The sequence below is a fragment of the Heliconius melpomene genome, chromosome 9 (assembly GCF_056956725.1).
Source record: "Heliconius melpomene rosina isolate 202511_hmr_F chromosome 9, ASM5695672v1, whole genome shotgun sequence".
Taxonomy (NCBI): domain Eukaryota; kingdom Metazoa; phylum Arthropoda; class Insecta; order Lepidoptera; family Nymphalidae; genus Heliconius; species Heliconius melpomene.
In genome coordinates, this window is record NC_140397.1 from 6,835,793 (window position 1) to 6,850,365 (window position 14,573).

General features: G+C 32.6%; 1 protein-coding gene and 1 non-coding gene across 5 annotated transcripts; one reads left to right on the plus strand and one right to left on the minus strand.

Annotated features, from left to right (window-relative positions):
* Positions 1–985: 985 nt before the first annotated feature.
* Positions 986–13,444, plus strand: LOC146536391 (apyrase-like). 4 transcript variants are annotated; one of them, XM_085190440.1, is made up of 11 exons: positions 986–1,118; positions 2,529–2,751; positions 4,370–4,567; positions 4,752–4,882; positions 5,027–5,174; positions 5,633–5,759; positions 5,990–6,144; positions 6,470–6,560; positions 7,163–7,309; positions 7,985–8,151; positions 13,211–13,444. In XM_085190440.1, exons 1-11 carry the CDS (start codon positions 1,021–1,023, stop codon positions 13,349–13,351), a joined length of 1,626 nt encoding a protein of 541 aa, XP_085046566.1. In that variant the 5' UTR covers positions 986–1,020; the 3' UTR covers positions 13,352–13,444. The 4 variants fall into 4 exon arrangements, with proteins under 4 accessions (XP_085046566.1, XP_085046567.1, XP_085046568.1 ...); XM_085190441.1 differs by lacking the exon at positions 7,985–8,151 and adding an exon at positions 11,151–11,317; XM_085190442.1 differs by lacking the exon at positions 7,985–8,151.
* On the minus strand, positions 3,302–3,372 carry TRNAG-GCC (transfer RNA glycine (anticodon GCC)). Its single transcript has one exon. It is a non-coding gene; the product is annotated as a tRNA-Gly (tRNA).
* Positions 13,445–14,573: the final 1,129 nt, after the last annotated feature.

Genomic DNA, 14,573 nt, shown 5'->3' on the forward strand with positions numbered 1-14,573 from the left:
TATGTGATTTATCTGTAATATCTTTGAAGTAAATGGAAACAGAAAACAGAGTTTAATTTTTTTCCTGCATTATAAAGAAGCAAATAAATCTCTCTAGTAAAAAAAATAACTCATTACTCCACTTTTTTAAAAGAAATAATATTCTGGCGACTAGTTCTGCTAAAATAACAACAAACGATCAAAACGACCTTTCTTGATAAAATTCCTAATAAATTTACAATTTTCCTTTTAATTTTAAAATATTACACCCATAAAAGGCAACATGTTCCTTAATAAAAATTACAAACCGAGACCACCAATAAATCAGTTTGCGACGTCAAAGCAAAGCTCGAGCTATCAAAGTTAATAATGTTTTATGGACTTCCGCAGTCTACTTATTAAAAGGGATGTTGTGATAAGTTATCTAATTATTGTTCTCTTGTGGCTGTTGGGGTGCAGCAGTTGAAAGTTTTTAAACTGGTCTAAAAAGGTCATAGATTCAAATATGGCTTAGAAGAAATATTTGTACTGAAACACTCATATATTAAATTCCAACTAATATTTTTATAGCATTATAGCGATTTGAATTTATCTGGTTTTAGGCACTGGATGACAGTCTCTGACTGACCCTGTTTGATAGTTAAAAGTGTAACTGCTTCTAAGTTTTGAAGATGTGCTTCTTTGGAAGAAGAACAGAAAAACGAATGAATTCCGTAAGAGCGAAACGAAAGGAAAAACAAAACACTACTAACACATAATATAACTTCAACTATCAAATTTCTTGAGTCAAATTCAATTTTTTATCTTTTTTTATTAATTCATTTTATTATAAGGCTGAATATAAAAATTTGACCTAAAAAGGCATATTAAAAAAGTAAGTTATTAAAATATTTCTCTCTATAATAATCAATTATACTATAACTTCGTTATCAAAAAATATAAAACATATTCGACAAAAGATATCTTTATCTTATCTTTCACATGTGTATATTGAGAATAACTAATTTATATTCTAACGTGCTCGCGTGTACTTGTAACACGATGAGGGGAAGTCTCGTTGTTATATCTTTTATCTTTTCTTGTGTGAGTGGTCAGTTGTATGAACTAAACATTGTGCACTATAATGATTTTCATGCAAGGTAATTTTTATAGATATTTCTTATTTATCTTTTTTAATATATTTTTTAGTTTCACGCTGTATCCCGCACATAGCAGGATAGGCAGATAGTATCTTCTAGTGTTAAGACACTCTCTTCTACATTAATTCTACAGTCAAATAAGAAAAAAGAGATTAAAGAAAAGGTTAAATATTAATTCATCTTAAACTATGAAAGTAATCAAATTAGCTTTACGGTGTATTCCACATATAGCGGAATAAGCAGAAGGAACTTGTTTTCAAGACACTGAGTTCCCCACGCCAGGACCGATCAGTTTTCTAGAAATTCTTAATTGAGAGGCGATTTTCAACGCCATAATATTGTCCCCATAATATCTCTTGTGTCCAGAGCGAAGACGTGAAATTAGTCACGCTTGTGCCCCATCGTGAATTACGACAAATGGGAACTCGTAATTGTCACGCTTACAGTTTACACGCTGTGCCGATGCCGATGCTCTACGATGACCTCTTACCGAATTTAGGAAGAAAATTGTACTTAGCGATCCCCTAAAACTATTAATTAGGTATTTCTCCTCACTGAAAAAAATATATATTTTGAGTTGACCTTATTTAGGTACTAGATCTGTAAAAATTATAAACCTGTATAATTTTGATCATAACTGTGAAAAAAATAATAACACACATCTCTTGTAATCTTAATATCACTATATATTTTGTAATTTCGTCTATCTATACCTAAATTGAATTCTATACAGTCGAAGACACGATCAACCCATATATTCATAGGTACTTACTTCTAAGCTGTACTACGATATCATCGATTAAAATTGTATAGTAGACAAATAAAAGTATGTCGCTAGATCTAATCTAGAAATCGATAATATTTAATAGCGTGTAATAGCTTTATCTTATTAGGGTTCCGTACCCAAAGGATAAAACGGGATACTATTACTAAGACTACTGTTTGTTCGTCTGTCACCAGGCTTTATCTAATGGACCGTGGTAGTTTAACAGTTGAAATTTTCACACATGCTGTATTTCTGTTACTGCTATGACAACGAATATTGAAAACAAAATAAAATAGTTGTCAATTTGGCCGTTTTATATAGGTACGGAACCCTTCGTCCACAAATCCATCTCACACTCGGTCGGTTTTTTTTATAATACACCTATATTTCGTCGTTTATCTCCCATGTAAAATTTATGTCTGATTAACGTGTTCAAGAATGAAACGTGGCAAAATGGGCCATTTGTTAAACTTGAGATTAATGCAACATTATTTGATAAAAAATTCTAATATTTTAAATTTTAAAATAGAACCCAAAAAAAATAACTATATATAAATTCTTGGGGTACGCCTATGCAGAACAGTAGGCGTCAATAGGCTGATGTGATGATGATGATGATGATAATAAAATGATTGTTGTTTTAGATTTGTAGAAACCAGCCTATCAGGGTCTGTATGCAATCCATCTATATCACCATGTATAGGAGGCTTCGCGAGACTTGCAACTCTTATCCGAGAAGCACTTGTAAGAGACCCTGAATCTTTAGTTTTGAACGCAGGTGATACATTCCAAGGCACTATCTGGTATAATTTGTTGAGATGGAATGTTACTCAGGACTTTATGAATATGGTGCATCATGATGCCCATGTTAGTAAGTTATTTAAAATTATAAATATATATATACTAGCGACCCTCTTGCGGCTTCGCCCGCGTTAACTACTGGATTATTCATATAATGTATGTTTGCAAAGCACTTAAGATAATGTGAAAATTAATCCCCTAATTGCAACCCACATTTTCGTAGTTTCAATAAGGATTTTCCAATTGTTTTACACAGCAAGGATTTTTTAGTAGGTACCGTAATTTTAAATCTGTGCTACTAATCTTTTCAAGTCCTTATTAAAATATATTTAAATGACTATTTTTAGATAGTTAAATGACTATTTTTAAACGGAAGAAATTATAAACAAAAACCTATCTACTAATAACTACTACAAAAAATATGAAACCAAATATATCGCGCTGAAATAATACATTCAACTCCAATTATCCAATACGTGCAAACGCATCTAAATCTTCGTTGCTATAAAGGCAGGCGGGTTTTTTTTTCGAGCTTGTGGTTAATGCTGAAGAGGGTATTCTGTCCCTGATGAAAAGCAAGCACTACGTGGCTACCTGTGAGGAAAATTAAATAGAATGCATCGGCCGGGAATCGAACCCGGGCCGCCCGCGTGGCAGGCGGGCATTCTACCACTGAACCACCGATGCGTGTAAGGCAGGCGGGCGCGGCGGACTCGCTTGTATAAGCAAAACGTCGCGGGACGCGTGGCGAGTGGCGACCCGTTTCGCAGCAAGGATTTTATTGTAACAACTTCTAAATTACTTATTAAAATGAAAAACAGTAAACGACAGTTTTGATCTACATTAAATGGCCAACGTAACTAATATACTTATTTATATGCTGAGAGTAAGGGATAAGTGAAACTTGAGTAACATACAGCTGATGTGTCAATGGCGGGATGTGTCAACAATTAATGCGTTTTTCTGTAAAACTATTCGCAATTTGGAAGTAGTGTAAAAAGCAATTTTGATCTTCGTCTAACGTAGAAAATTAATAAAGTATTTTAAAGGATAAGGATTAATACCATTATGGAAAAATATGACTCACAATAAAAAATATATTGAAATTATTATTTTTAGACAGAAAAATGATCACTACACGTTATTCTTAAAAGTTACGAATATGCCATCGCGGACTTTTTTTGTAGATCTTATTAAGAGGAACAATACTCCAGTACATTTTTTTCATGTAGTACTTACCATTAAAGCAGCGCATGCGCGAAAGTGTCTCAGCGGGTAGGACCTTATACACATTTATCGTATTTATGTTAATTTACATAAGAATGTACAAATAATAAACAATATATAAACCTTCCCTGAGAAATACTCGACCTAATGGTGAAAACCGCATCCAAATCCATTGGGTGGTTTAGAAGAAGAAGAGTTAGAAAGTTCAGACAGACACAAAAAGCGACTTTGTTTTATAAGATATAGGATAGGATATATATATTTATTTGGACTTTCGCATCTAATTCTATAAATCGTTTTATATTTTTATTTTAAGACTTATTAAAATCTAATGGTAAAAAATGGTTAATTTGTTTTAAATTGAAACTTGATTCAAACAGCGTAGTGTATTCATTCATTTCATTCAATTTTTTCTTATTTTTTCCTTTTAGTCATCTCAGTACTCTGTTATTTTTAGGTTCTTGGCAATCATGAGTTTGACAATGGAATTGAAGGTGTAGTTCCATATCTTCAAACATTAAAATCTCCAGTAGTGACTGCAAACATAATCGATGATGAAGAGCCTACTATTCAGGGCTTGTATCAACCAAGCATAATAGTTACCAAAAATGGTCGGAAAATTGGCATCATTGGAGTAATAATATCCTCTACGAATGTGAGTTTTAGTAGTTTAACATGCAAGTACTAATATATATACTTATTCTACTATTATCTATAAATAAGATAATACATATATAAATTAGATTTTTTTTCAAAAGTAAAAGTTTATGCAACAAAATAAACCAAACACTTGACTACATGAAGTTTTCTATATTAAAATATTTATGAAAATTTTGCAGGAACTAGCATCAACAGGAAAATTGAAGTTTACTGATGAAGTAGAAACTGTCAAACGAGAAGCTGAAAAATTACACTTACAAGAAGTTGATATTATCGTTGTTTTATCGCATTGTGGACTTGATATTGATTTGTGAGTATTTTTTTATTTTTAATTCGATGTATCTGATAACGAATAGATTTTTGTTTATAAACTTGTGAAATATTAATTGAAATGGACGAATATTTATTTTAGATTGGGTGAATTTAAATAAGTTAAATATGATTACATTTTTAGGGAAATCGCAAAGAACGCTGGTCCTCATATAGATATCATTGTGGGAGGTCACAGCCACTCCTTATTAATCAATGATGATCCTCCAGAAGGTGTACCATTTGGATCCAGGGGTCCATATCCGACAGTAGTAGAACAACAAGATCGGTCTGTAAGTAATACTGCTGGATGAATATTCTAATAAGTTTGTACTGTTTCGAAAGAATGAACGCTAAGGGCGGGTCGATTATGTTAGGGAATTATTCTAAGAATTTTGTGAATGTATTTAACTATTTCACTCTTTAAATTGATGATTTATAAGACCGTCGTGGCGCAGCAACACAAGGGTGTGACTGTAACGCGACGGTTGTGGGTTCGATCCCAACTCGAGGAAGTGAAATATTTATTTACGTTTATATTTCCATTTCTTCGCTCTGGTGTCGAGGCCAAGCGCAGTATTGAATTCTGCCACTCAACACGCAATGCCTCCAGAATTCGGCAGAAAGTGGGTAGTAGTGAGTGTAAAATATATTTCTTTTAGAGATAAGAGAAATCGTATTTGGCTAAATTTAAAGTAATATTATGAACCTACTAACATTGTTATAATATGATATGTAAAAACTTGTTTAGGTACTCATAGTTCAAGCGGCAGCTCACACAGCATTTTTAGGAGAAATAAGGTTGTATTTTAATGACCAAGGCAACCTAGTAAATTGGACGGGCGACCCTCACTTTGTCGGAAACAACGTCGAACAAGGTAATTTTAATTATTTTGATAATATAGAATTACTTTTTTATTCATTCTTCGTCCTGCTCATAACAGAACATAGGGAATCTGGGAACGTAGTGTTATGACACTCCGTCACCATTAAAACCGTTCCTGATTCTCATTTCACGAGGCATTATGTGTTGAGTGTTCTTTCAGACAATAAAACATATTTCATAAGTTTCGACAGATAGCTCAAATTATTTTATTCCAAATTTCAGCACCAGATGTCCTAGAGAAAATTAATCAATATTTACCAATTATAAGCGAAAGAGCCAACGAACAAGTTGGTGTCTCCAGAGTGTTCTTATCTTCGAGCTGTGCCTGCGCCGAGTGTAACCTGGGAAGCTTTATTTGTGATGCTTTTATTGATTCTGTGAGTTTAAATACTGAAAATTCAATCAGCTTCACGCTTGCAGGGTAGGCGGATAAAACTTAGTGTTAATACACTCCGTTCCCCACTTTCCGCTGAATTATGGAGGCATTACGTGTTAAGTGGCAGAACTAAATATAAATTTAAATAAGTATTTCGTTTACTCGAGTGGGGATCGAAACCACAACCGTCGCATTACAGTCACACCTTTCTGCCCCTGGGCCACGACGGGTTTTTGTAGATATACAATATATTGAAAATAAATCAATTTTCGATAATAATTATCTTTTACCTACATATCAAAAATTTATATAAAATTCATCAACAGACTGTCGATAGGGCCGGGAGCGGCCAGTGGGGCTACGCTCATTTATGTGTCATAAATCAAGGCGGTATCAGATCGAATATTGCATCAGGAAGTAAGATATATATATTTTTTTAATTTCATAAAATATAGCTATAAAGAATAAAAAAAAAAATTTTTGATTATTAAAATAAAAATATTTTTTCATCTTCACGCTGTATCCCGCACACAGCAGAGTAGGCAGAGGGAACCTAGTGTTAAGACACTCCGTTCAGTTTTTACTTTCCGTACTAAATCATGTAGGTACGCAGGATAACTTGTAAACAAATCATTCCATCCTCCTTTAAATTTTAACATGATTTTACCCAACAACGGGTTTAATATAAATGAACTGAAGAAAAACTTATTTTATAAATCTGAGTAAGATTCGAATTCATGACTAAGCGTAATGACATCAATTACTTTTACAATAAAAAAAACCAATGTGACTCAGTGGGAAAACGTATGAATATATGTGGGAGGATTTGGGGTTCGATCCTCACTCGAGGGAATGATTTACCTTTATTACCCTTCTAGCAAAAACAAGAGGGCAACGTGGAGCGTGTTTTCACTGGTTTGTTTTATACTGCATAAAGCAGGAAAGGCAGAGAGATGAATTTCCTGCTATTTGCAACATAAAACGAGAATAAAAAAGAATAATAAAAACCATATTTTTAGATGTCACCTTCGAGGAACTTCTCTTATCCACTCCTTTTGAAAATAGAGTAGAAGTTTTCGATTTACAAGGGAAATACATAAAAGATATGTTGGAATACGCCGTGGCCAACGAACCGTGGCCTGGCGCGAGAATGGTTCAAGTTTCAGGTAAAAATTCATATTTTTACTTAAAAATAATGATTGATCAAGATGGGAGGACGGTTTAAGTTCCAACACTAAGTTTCGAAATTTCGACTGAAAATGGGGAGCGGAGTGTCGTAACATTAGGTTCCTTCTGCTTACTCTGTTATAAGCATGAGCCTAAAATATGCTAAATTATGTAAATAAAAGTAAAATATGCCAAATATTATATTATGGTTATTCTTATATATTATTTCTTTGATGTAGCACTGAATCATTATTATTTTTTAGTTTATGTTAAATATACATTTAAAAAAAATGCATAAAGCTTCCATAGTAAAAAATATAATTATATAATTAAATAACGTATAGGGTAAATGTTTTACGTCCAATAAACGGAAAGTGGAGAAAAGTATCACTGCCCATAAATATCAAAATTGGATTCATATCTAAATATATTTTTTTTATTTGAGATTAAATTGATCGAAATCGATTTCAATCGAAATTTCTTAGTCTTATTACTTTGTTGTCTTGGTTAGTTACATATTAAGCTAGAGATAGAAAAAAATAAAATAAAAATAGTTGAAGAACTAAGAAATAATTAATGTAAATAATATTTCTAAATATGTCTTAAAAACAAAAACCTGTACCATTAGAGATTTTTACCCACCAACTTATATTTCCTTATATTTCTCGGCGCAGGGTTGCGGGCAATATTCGACGGCACTCAACCCATCGGCAACCGAGTAACCAACGCGTCTATACGTTGTATCGAATGTGATATACCCAGATACGAGAGCTTAGATCTGAATAAAACTTACAAAATTGTATCGCAAACTTTCATCGGTGAAGGTGGCGATGGTTTTACGGTGAGTTTGCAAGTTATTTTTTATAACATTCCGTTCCCCACTTTCCGCTGAATTCGGGAGGCATTTGAATTATGCAAGCTTCTAATGCTGACTGCCTGATCTGGCTGTAAACACGACGGTTGTCGGTTTGATTCCCACTTAAAATAAGTAAATAATTTATATCAATTTCTCGCCCTTGTAACAAGAAAATAAGTACCATCCAGTAGGCAATGAATATCTCGAGAATAAGTAATTTAAGTTCGTACTCGCAGGTTCGTTGTTATGCATCTTTATTTTATATTTTGCTTGGTAGTATGCGATGTATTATTACTGTATTTTTGTAATTAATTGGCTTTTGCATATGCTTTCTTTTTGTTTTCCCTTTTTATTATTTAGCACAGTAGGTATTAAATCGTTCTGTTCTCCACTTTCCGTTCACTGAATAAGTCGGTATAATTCGAGTTCGTGTAGAGTAGCATTGAATAAATATTTTATTACTACATATTATTTTTAATGCATGATTGTTTTTACAAATAATATTTACAAATTTAGGTTACCTCTAAAATTCGGCTTAAAATATAGAAAAAAAACGCTAATCTATATATATAAAAGGACTTGTCCTCACTGACTGAGGTAAGACGCACGCACAGCCGTAACCGCTGTGCGTAGAGACATGAAATTTGGACAGATGTTTACTATCGTAATCTGGACATCCACTAAGAAGGGATTTTGAAAAATTTTAACCCTGAAGGGGCGAAATAGGGGTTGAAAGTTTGTATGGAAAAAAATTTAAATCGGCACCGATTTTTATAAAATTTTAAATTTAGATTTTTAAAAGTATTTAATTGAACACGTGTTTCGTCATTTTCTAGAATTCTCCCCCTAAGGGTACAAATAAGGGGTTGAAAGTTTGTATAGAAAAATCTTTAAAACGCCACCGATTATTATAAAAATTTAAATTTAGACTCTTAAAAATATTAATTTGAACATGTGTTTCACGGTTTTTTGGAATTCACCCCTAAATACGCAAGCGAAGCTGCGCGCGTCCGCTAGTAATCCATAAAATTAAAATATATCTATTAAAACATACCTAACATGAACTACTAAAAATATTGTGGTGTAATGTTTTAATATACAAAAAAAAATCTAATCTCTCCAAGGCACGGCGTTGTGTTCCACCTTTCAACGCCCTATGCCTATTTAAAAATTGGGCGAACATTTTGTATTACAGTGGCCAGGTTCCCTCTACTTACCCTCTGCCGCTATGCATAAAAAAGATTTTTTTGCGTTTTTTTAAGCAAAAATTGGGTAAACAAAATTATAAGAAATTTAATCAGAAAATCTAATCCTTTCTTCGTCCAATCTTTGTTAAAGTAAAACTAATCAAAAATAACGGGATAAGGTTTCTTTATAAATAAACCGACCAAGAAAAGTCGATTCTAAACTTCTAAATAGAAATCAATTGATTTCTGTAATAAGATATTCTTTTTTTTTATTAACTTAACTATTGCAGTTTCCAACATTTTCTTATTCTTTGTAATTTATCATTCACTTCTTCGATATTTTTCCAAACAGGTATCGAATCCACAATCATATATATACAAAGTTAGTTATTAGTCAGTAGGCAAATTTTCCGAGGTATTGCGAGTTTACTGGCGGACCTCAATATTGGGCTTTTGCTTTGGTGTCAGAGCGAAGAAATATAAATTATAATAAATAACAATTCATTCCTGCGAGCGGGAATCGAACTCACAATCGTCCTGTTACAGTCACACCCTTCTGCTCCTGTACCATCGATTCTTTAATCGATATTCCTAGACACGTTTCTACTAAAATAATTTTATTACGAATCAACGATAAGCTAATGTGTAAATAACATATTGCTTCCACCAGCTTGTATTGATTACCTTTTCATATTATTAAAACAATAAAATTCACATCAAAGTAAGCAAGGCAAGCGGGCCCATTGTGGAATAGGGCACAAGTGTGACTGTGAACTCGATAGGTGTGGGTTCGATGCTATGAGGAAATAAAATATTTAATACTAGTGGGCCCGTGCGGCTACGCCCGCTTGAATTATATAAAGGTTTATTTAAGTGTATTTAAGAAAAACCGACCTAAGTACTTTAAATTGGCCTAATTTTTTTAATTATGAACCGATTGTAATAAAATAAACCCCAGATATTTTCGGGAGCTTGCCAAAATCTAATAGTGAGAACCGCATCTAAATCGGTTAAGCCGTTTCAGAAATTATCGAAAACAAACGCACAAACAAACTGACAATTTTTTTTAAAATCATTGTTTTGGGTTCTATTACGTTATTAAAGGTTGCCAATAACATTTTTTTTTAAATACCTTCTAAGTACAGACAGCGACCCTCTTACGATTTTATAAGTATAGACTTTCATTTCTTTGCTCTGATGTCGATATATGTCGAGGCAAAGCGCGACGTTCAGTTCCTCCGCTCAACACGCAATGCTTCCAGAATTCAGTTGAATATGAGGAGCGAAGTTTTAATACTAGGCTGCCTTTGCCATGCGGGATACAAAAAGAATCAATTCTTTATAGTATGAAAAAAATATTATTATAAGACTAGACGAATAATATTATCATTCAAGTATTCCAATGAGCTATGGTATTAGCATAATATTGTATCCATAATTAAATCGATATTGCTGGAACGTTGACGCGTCAAAATGAAAATAGAGTAAAAGATTTTTTTTTAATCTATATTAATAAAGCTTAAAAGATAGATAAATAGATATCCTAAAGGTAGATATTTAAAATTTGCACAGAAATTATATTTTTTTCTGAATTTACAAGCAAAACTGTTGAACAAAACTAGTTTGATAACCCAGCAATATCTATATACACAATTTCAGAAGCTTAAAAGATATCTATCCCAAAAGTAGATATTGAAAATTTGCACACAAATTATATTTATTTTTAATTAAACCTACAAGCAAAACTGGTGAACACAACTAGTTTCATAACCTAGCAACCTATCTACACAATTCCAGGTCTCAGAGTGGTATTCGATGGTTCACGGCCATTAGGCAGCCGTGTAGTCAATATTAGAATACGGTGTATAGAATGCGACGTGCCTAGATACTTGCCATTGGATCTTAATAGATATTACAAAGTGGTATCTCAGGATTTTATTGGCAACGGTGGTGGTGGTTATACTGTAAGTTTTTGTGGTCAATTTTACGTTTAAATCGGTTAAAAGTATGGAAATTATTATTTTTGTCAATGTTTGTTTGTTATTTTTAATATGGTGACGAGAAAAAAAACTACTTCTTTGTCTATATAAATGTATAGAGGATAATTTTAAAAACTATATTAATCTCTGCGAAGCTTTTAGTAATCCTATTCAAAGTACTAGAAAAAGGCTGTTTTATCATTTATTTACATGCATCTTTCCGGCTACGTGGTCAAAAAAAATAAACGCCAATAAAATAATTAAGGACGTTAAGTAACTTAGACCGCCTCAGATACAGTGTCAATAAAAAGATTAACTTTACGTAATTCCATCCTATAAGCTTCCTTGACATATTGACTATCTAACGCAAAAAAAAGAATCATTAGTTCCTGAGATTAGCGCATACCGCCAAACAAACATCACTATATTGTTTCATTGTATTTCAAAAGGACAGAGTGTAAAGTCACTTAACCACTACATTATATCAAATAACCTTTTCAATAAAATATACGGAATAATTTAAGCTATAAATCTATTAAATGACTAAATTCAATAGTCTACGCTTGTAGGGTTGCGGTCGGCGAACGTTATTTCAATACGGAATACTACAGTAATGGGGGTTAAAGAGGAACCAATCCTGAACCAAATTTACCGTCAAATATAACGTTACGTGTACGTGCTCCATGATTCGTGATTTTAATGGATTGTCTTTTTCATTATATTACATAGATAATTTGCTATAGCCAGTTAGGCAGAGTGAATGTAGTGTTAAGGCACTCTGTTCGCCACGTTGCGGTCAATTTTTGAGATGTTATGTAGGAGAATTTCCTCTTATAAAGTAAAGACTTTAAACTGTTGTGATGATATGAAAAATTTATTAGCAATACTGAGGAAAAAAGTTGGGTAACAGTCGGGCTGTACTTGAAAATTTCCTTTAAGAAACAAAAGTTTTAAAAAAAAACACCAAACCTCAAATATCTACTGAACCTAGACCACCTTTCATCCGTCGATCGAGTTACTACATATATACAAATAGATATAATTTTTTTATCTAATTAAACTTAGTCTTTTAAGATAATATATTTTTTCTCCATTACGCCTTTTAATAATTTACAAAATTTACAAAAGAATCACAATAGGACAATATATTCTAATTTCCCTATAAAATGATGGCCAACCTGCTCCAGCCATCCAGGGTAGATGTTAACGGGTATTTGGTAGAACTTAATGAAACGACCGATGTATAGAAACGATTCATGGACTCTACATTTCGGTAACAATTTATAGTTTATTCAAAGGACGTTGAATGAACGCTACAAGTGTTGGATATCTTCGTATAATTGACTTATTCGTGCTTTTAAATGAATAATTTTTAAAAACACGTACGCCCTGGTGTCGAGGCAAAGCGCGGCGTTGAGTTCTGCTACTCAACACCCAATGCCTCCAGGATTTGGCAGAAAGTGGAGAACGGAGTATCTTAACTCTAGGTTCCGTCTGCCTACCCTGCTGTGTGCGGGATACAGCTTGGTTTTAAATGTTTTTTTTTTATATTAACGCCATTTTCATAAAATTACATTTAAGCTTGGAAATCATAACGTCAATCAGTTCTTTGCTTTTTGCTTAAAAACGCACTTTTTTAGCATTTTCTTGTTGTTCATTCCGCTTTCAGTTAGGTAGGCTTTCTGCTTTCTGCCTGAATTTGAGGTATTGCACAATAGGTGGCGGTATTCAACATATATATAATGCTAATATATATAATACCTCATTTTCCCGGAGGAATCGAACCTACAATCATCGCGCTTATATTCAAGTTTTATTTATCCCAGAAATATTTCTTTCTATATAGACAAAAACTAATAAAAAAACATTTTCTTACAGATGATATCAGAAAATCGCCAAAACGTTGAAGTAGTTGGTGTTGACTATGATGTGATAATGCAATATATGAGACGCCAGTCTCCTGTCATAAAAGATTTGGATGGAAGAATCCAGATAAATAATCCTTGTATGTCAAACTAAGCTACTAAAAGTAGAACGGAGAGAAACACTATATAAATCTAATGTGTAAATGGACATTTTATTATGAAATTAAATATATACATGTAAAATAAAATAATAGTGTTTTTATTTAGACTGTAGTTTATATTTTTTTTTGTTTTAACTTCATACTAAAATTACAAGAATAACTAGACTCGGCCATGACATGATTGCTATAGAAATGATATAAAAGTTATTATTGAAATAATATACACTCTATTATTTCATTCATTCAGTGAATGAAATTTTATTATTAGTGAAATAGGAATGAATGAATTAGACGCTCCATTAGGTTATACTGTAAACCTATTTGGACGAGTGCCACATGCATTATCTCACAAGCGTAGTACATGCAATTGTATATGTACATACAGATTATGTAAGTGTTTAATTTATATACATATAATACTGACGGCGTTTAGTTCCGCCACGACAGCGTTAGATTGGAAGTCAGCGGAAAGTGGTGAATTAATACTAGGTTCCCAGGTTGTGCGAACGACATGAAACTAAATAAAAAAGTAAATTATTCCTTTGAAATAATTATGATGTTACATATTTGGTTTGTAAATATTTTATCTACTAAATTTCAACAAGAATTTTGTATAATATTGTTGTTAATATTCATTTTTTTCAAAATTTTCATAAATGAATTGAGGCCATCATGGCACAGTGATACAGTGTCTTATTGTAAACACGACTGTTAAGGGTTTGATATCCGCTTTTTCTCACTCTGATGAGAAGAAAAAGCATAGCATTCTGCAACTCAACACACAATGTGGGGCGAGCATGGAAAAGGAGCTATTTTAACACTAGGTTCCCTCTGCCTAACGTAATATATGCTGAATACTTCATTACGCTACCTAATTTGTTTCTTCTTAAACTATATTTTCTCTATCAAAAAAAAAACAAAACAACAAAAGAAGAATAACACTTTTCTATCTTTAATCGTTCAACGGGTAAGCTGTTATACCACACACAAAAAAATCCCCTAACAAGGAATACACGAACAATTTATAAAAATAAATTAAACTGTCAATATAGATTTAAAGTGAATATAACGCTTACTTGAAAACTATTCTAGCAATTTGTACCGATTTCCAATCAAAATCAAACTCCATTGTTTGGTCAGCGACGACCGCGCTTACATAACATTAGCGGCCGTAAAACGATTTACGTGGATTTAAATATCCATGATTCCGCTTTA

Excerpts from the sequence above, each read along its gene's own strand:
- LOC146536391 (XM_085190440.1), top strand. The coding sequence starts at position 1,021 with ATGAGGGGAAGTCTCGTTGTTATATCTTTTATCTTTTCTTGTGTGAGT. Across the intron at positions 1,119-2,528 it reads TATAATGATTTTCATGCAAG|ATTTGTAGAAACCAGCCTAT; the intron begins GTAATTTTTATA and ends TTGTTGTTTTAG. Across the intron at positions 6,145-6,469 it reads GTGATGCTTTTATTGATTCT|ACTGTCGATAGGGCCGGGAG; the intron begins GTGAGTTTAAAT and ends ATTCATCAACAG.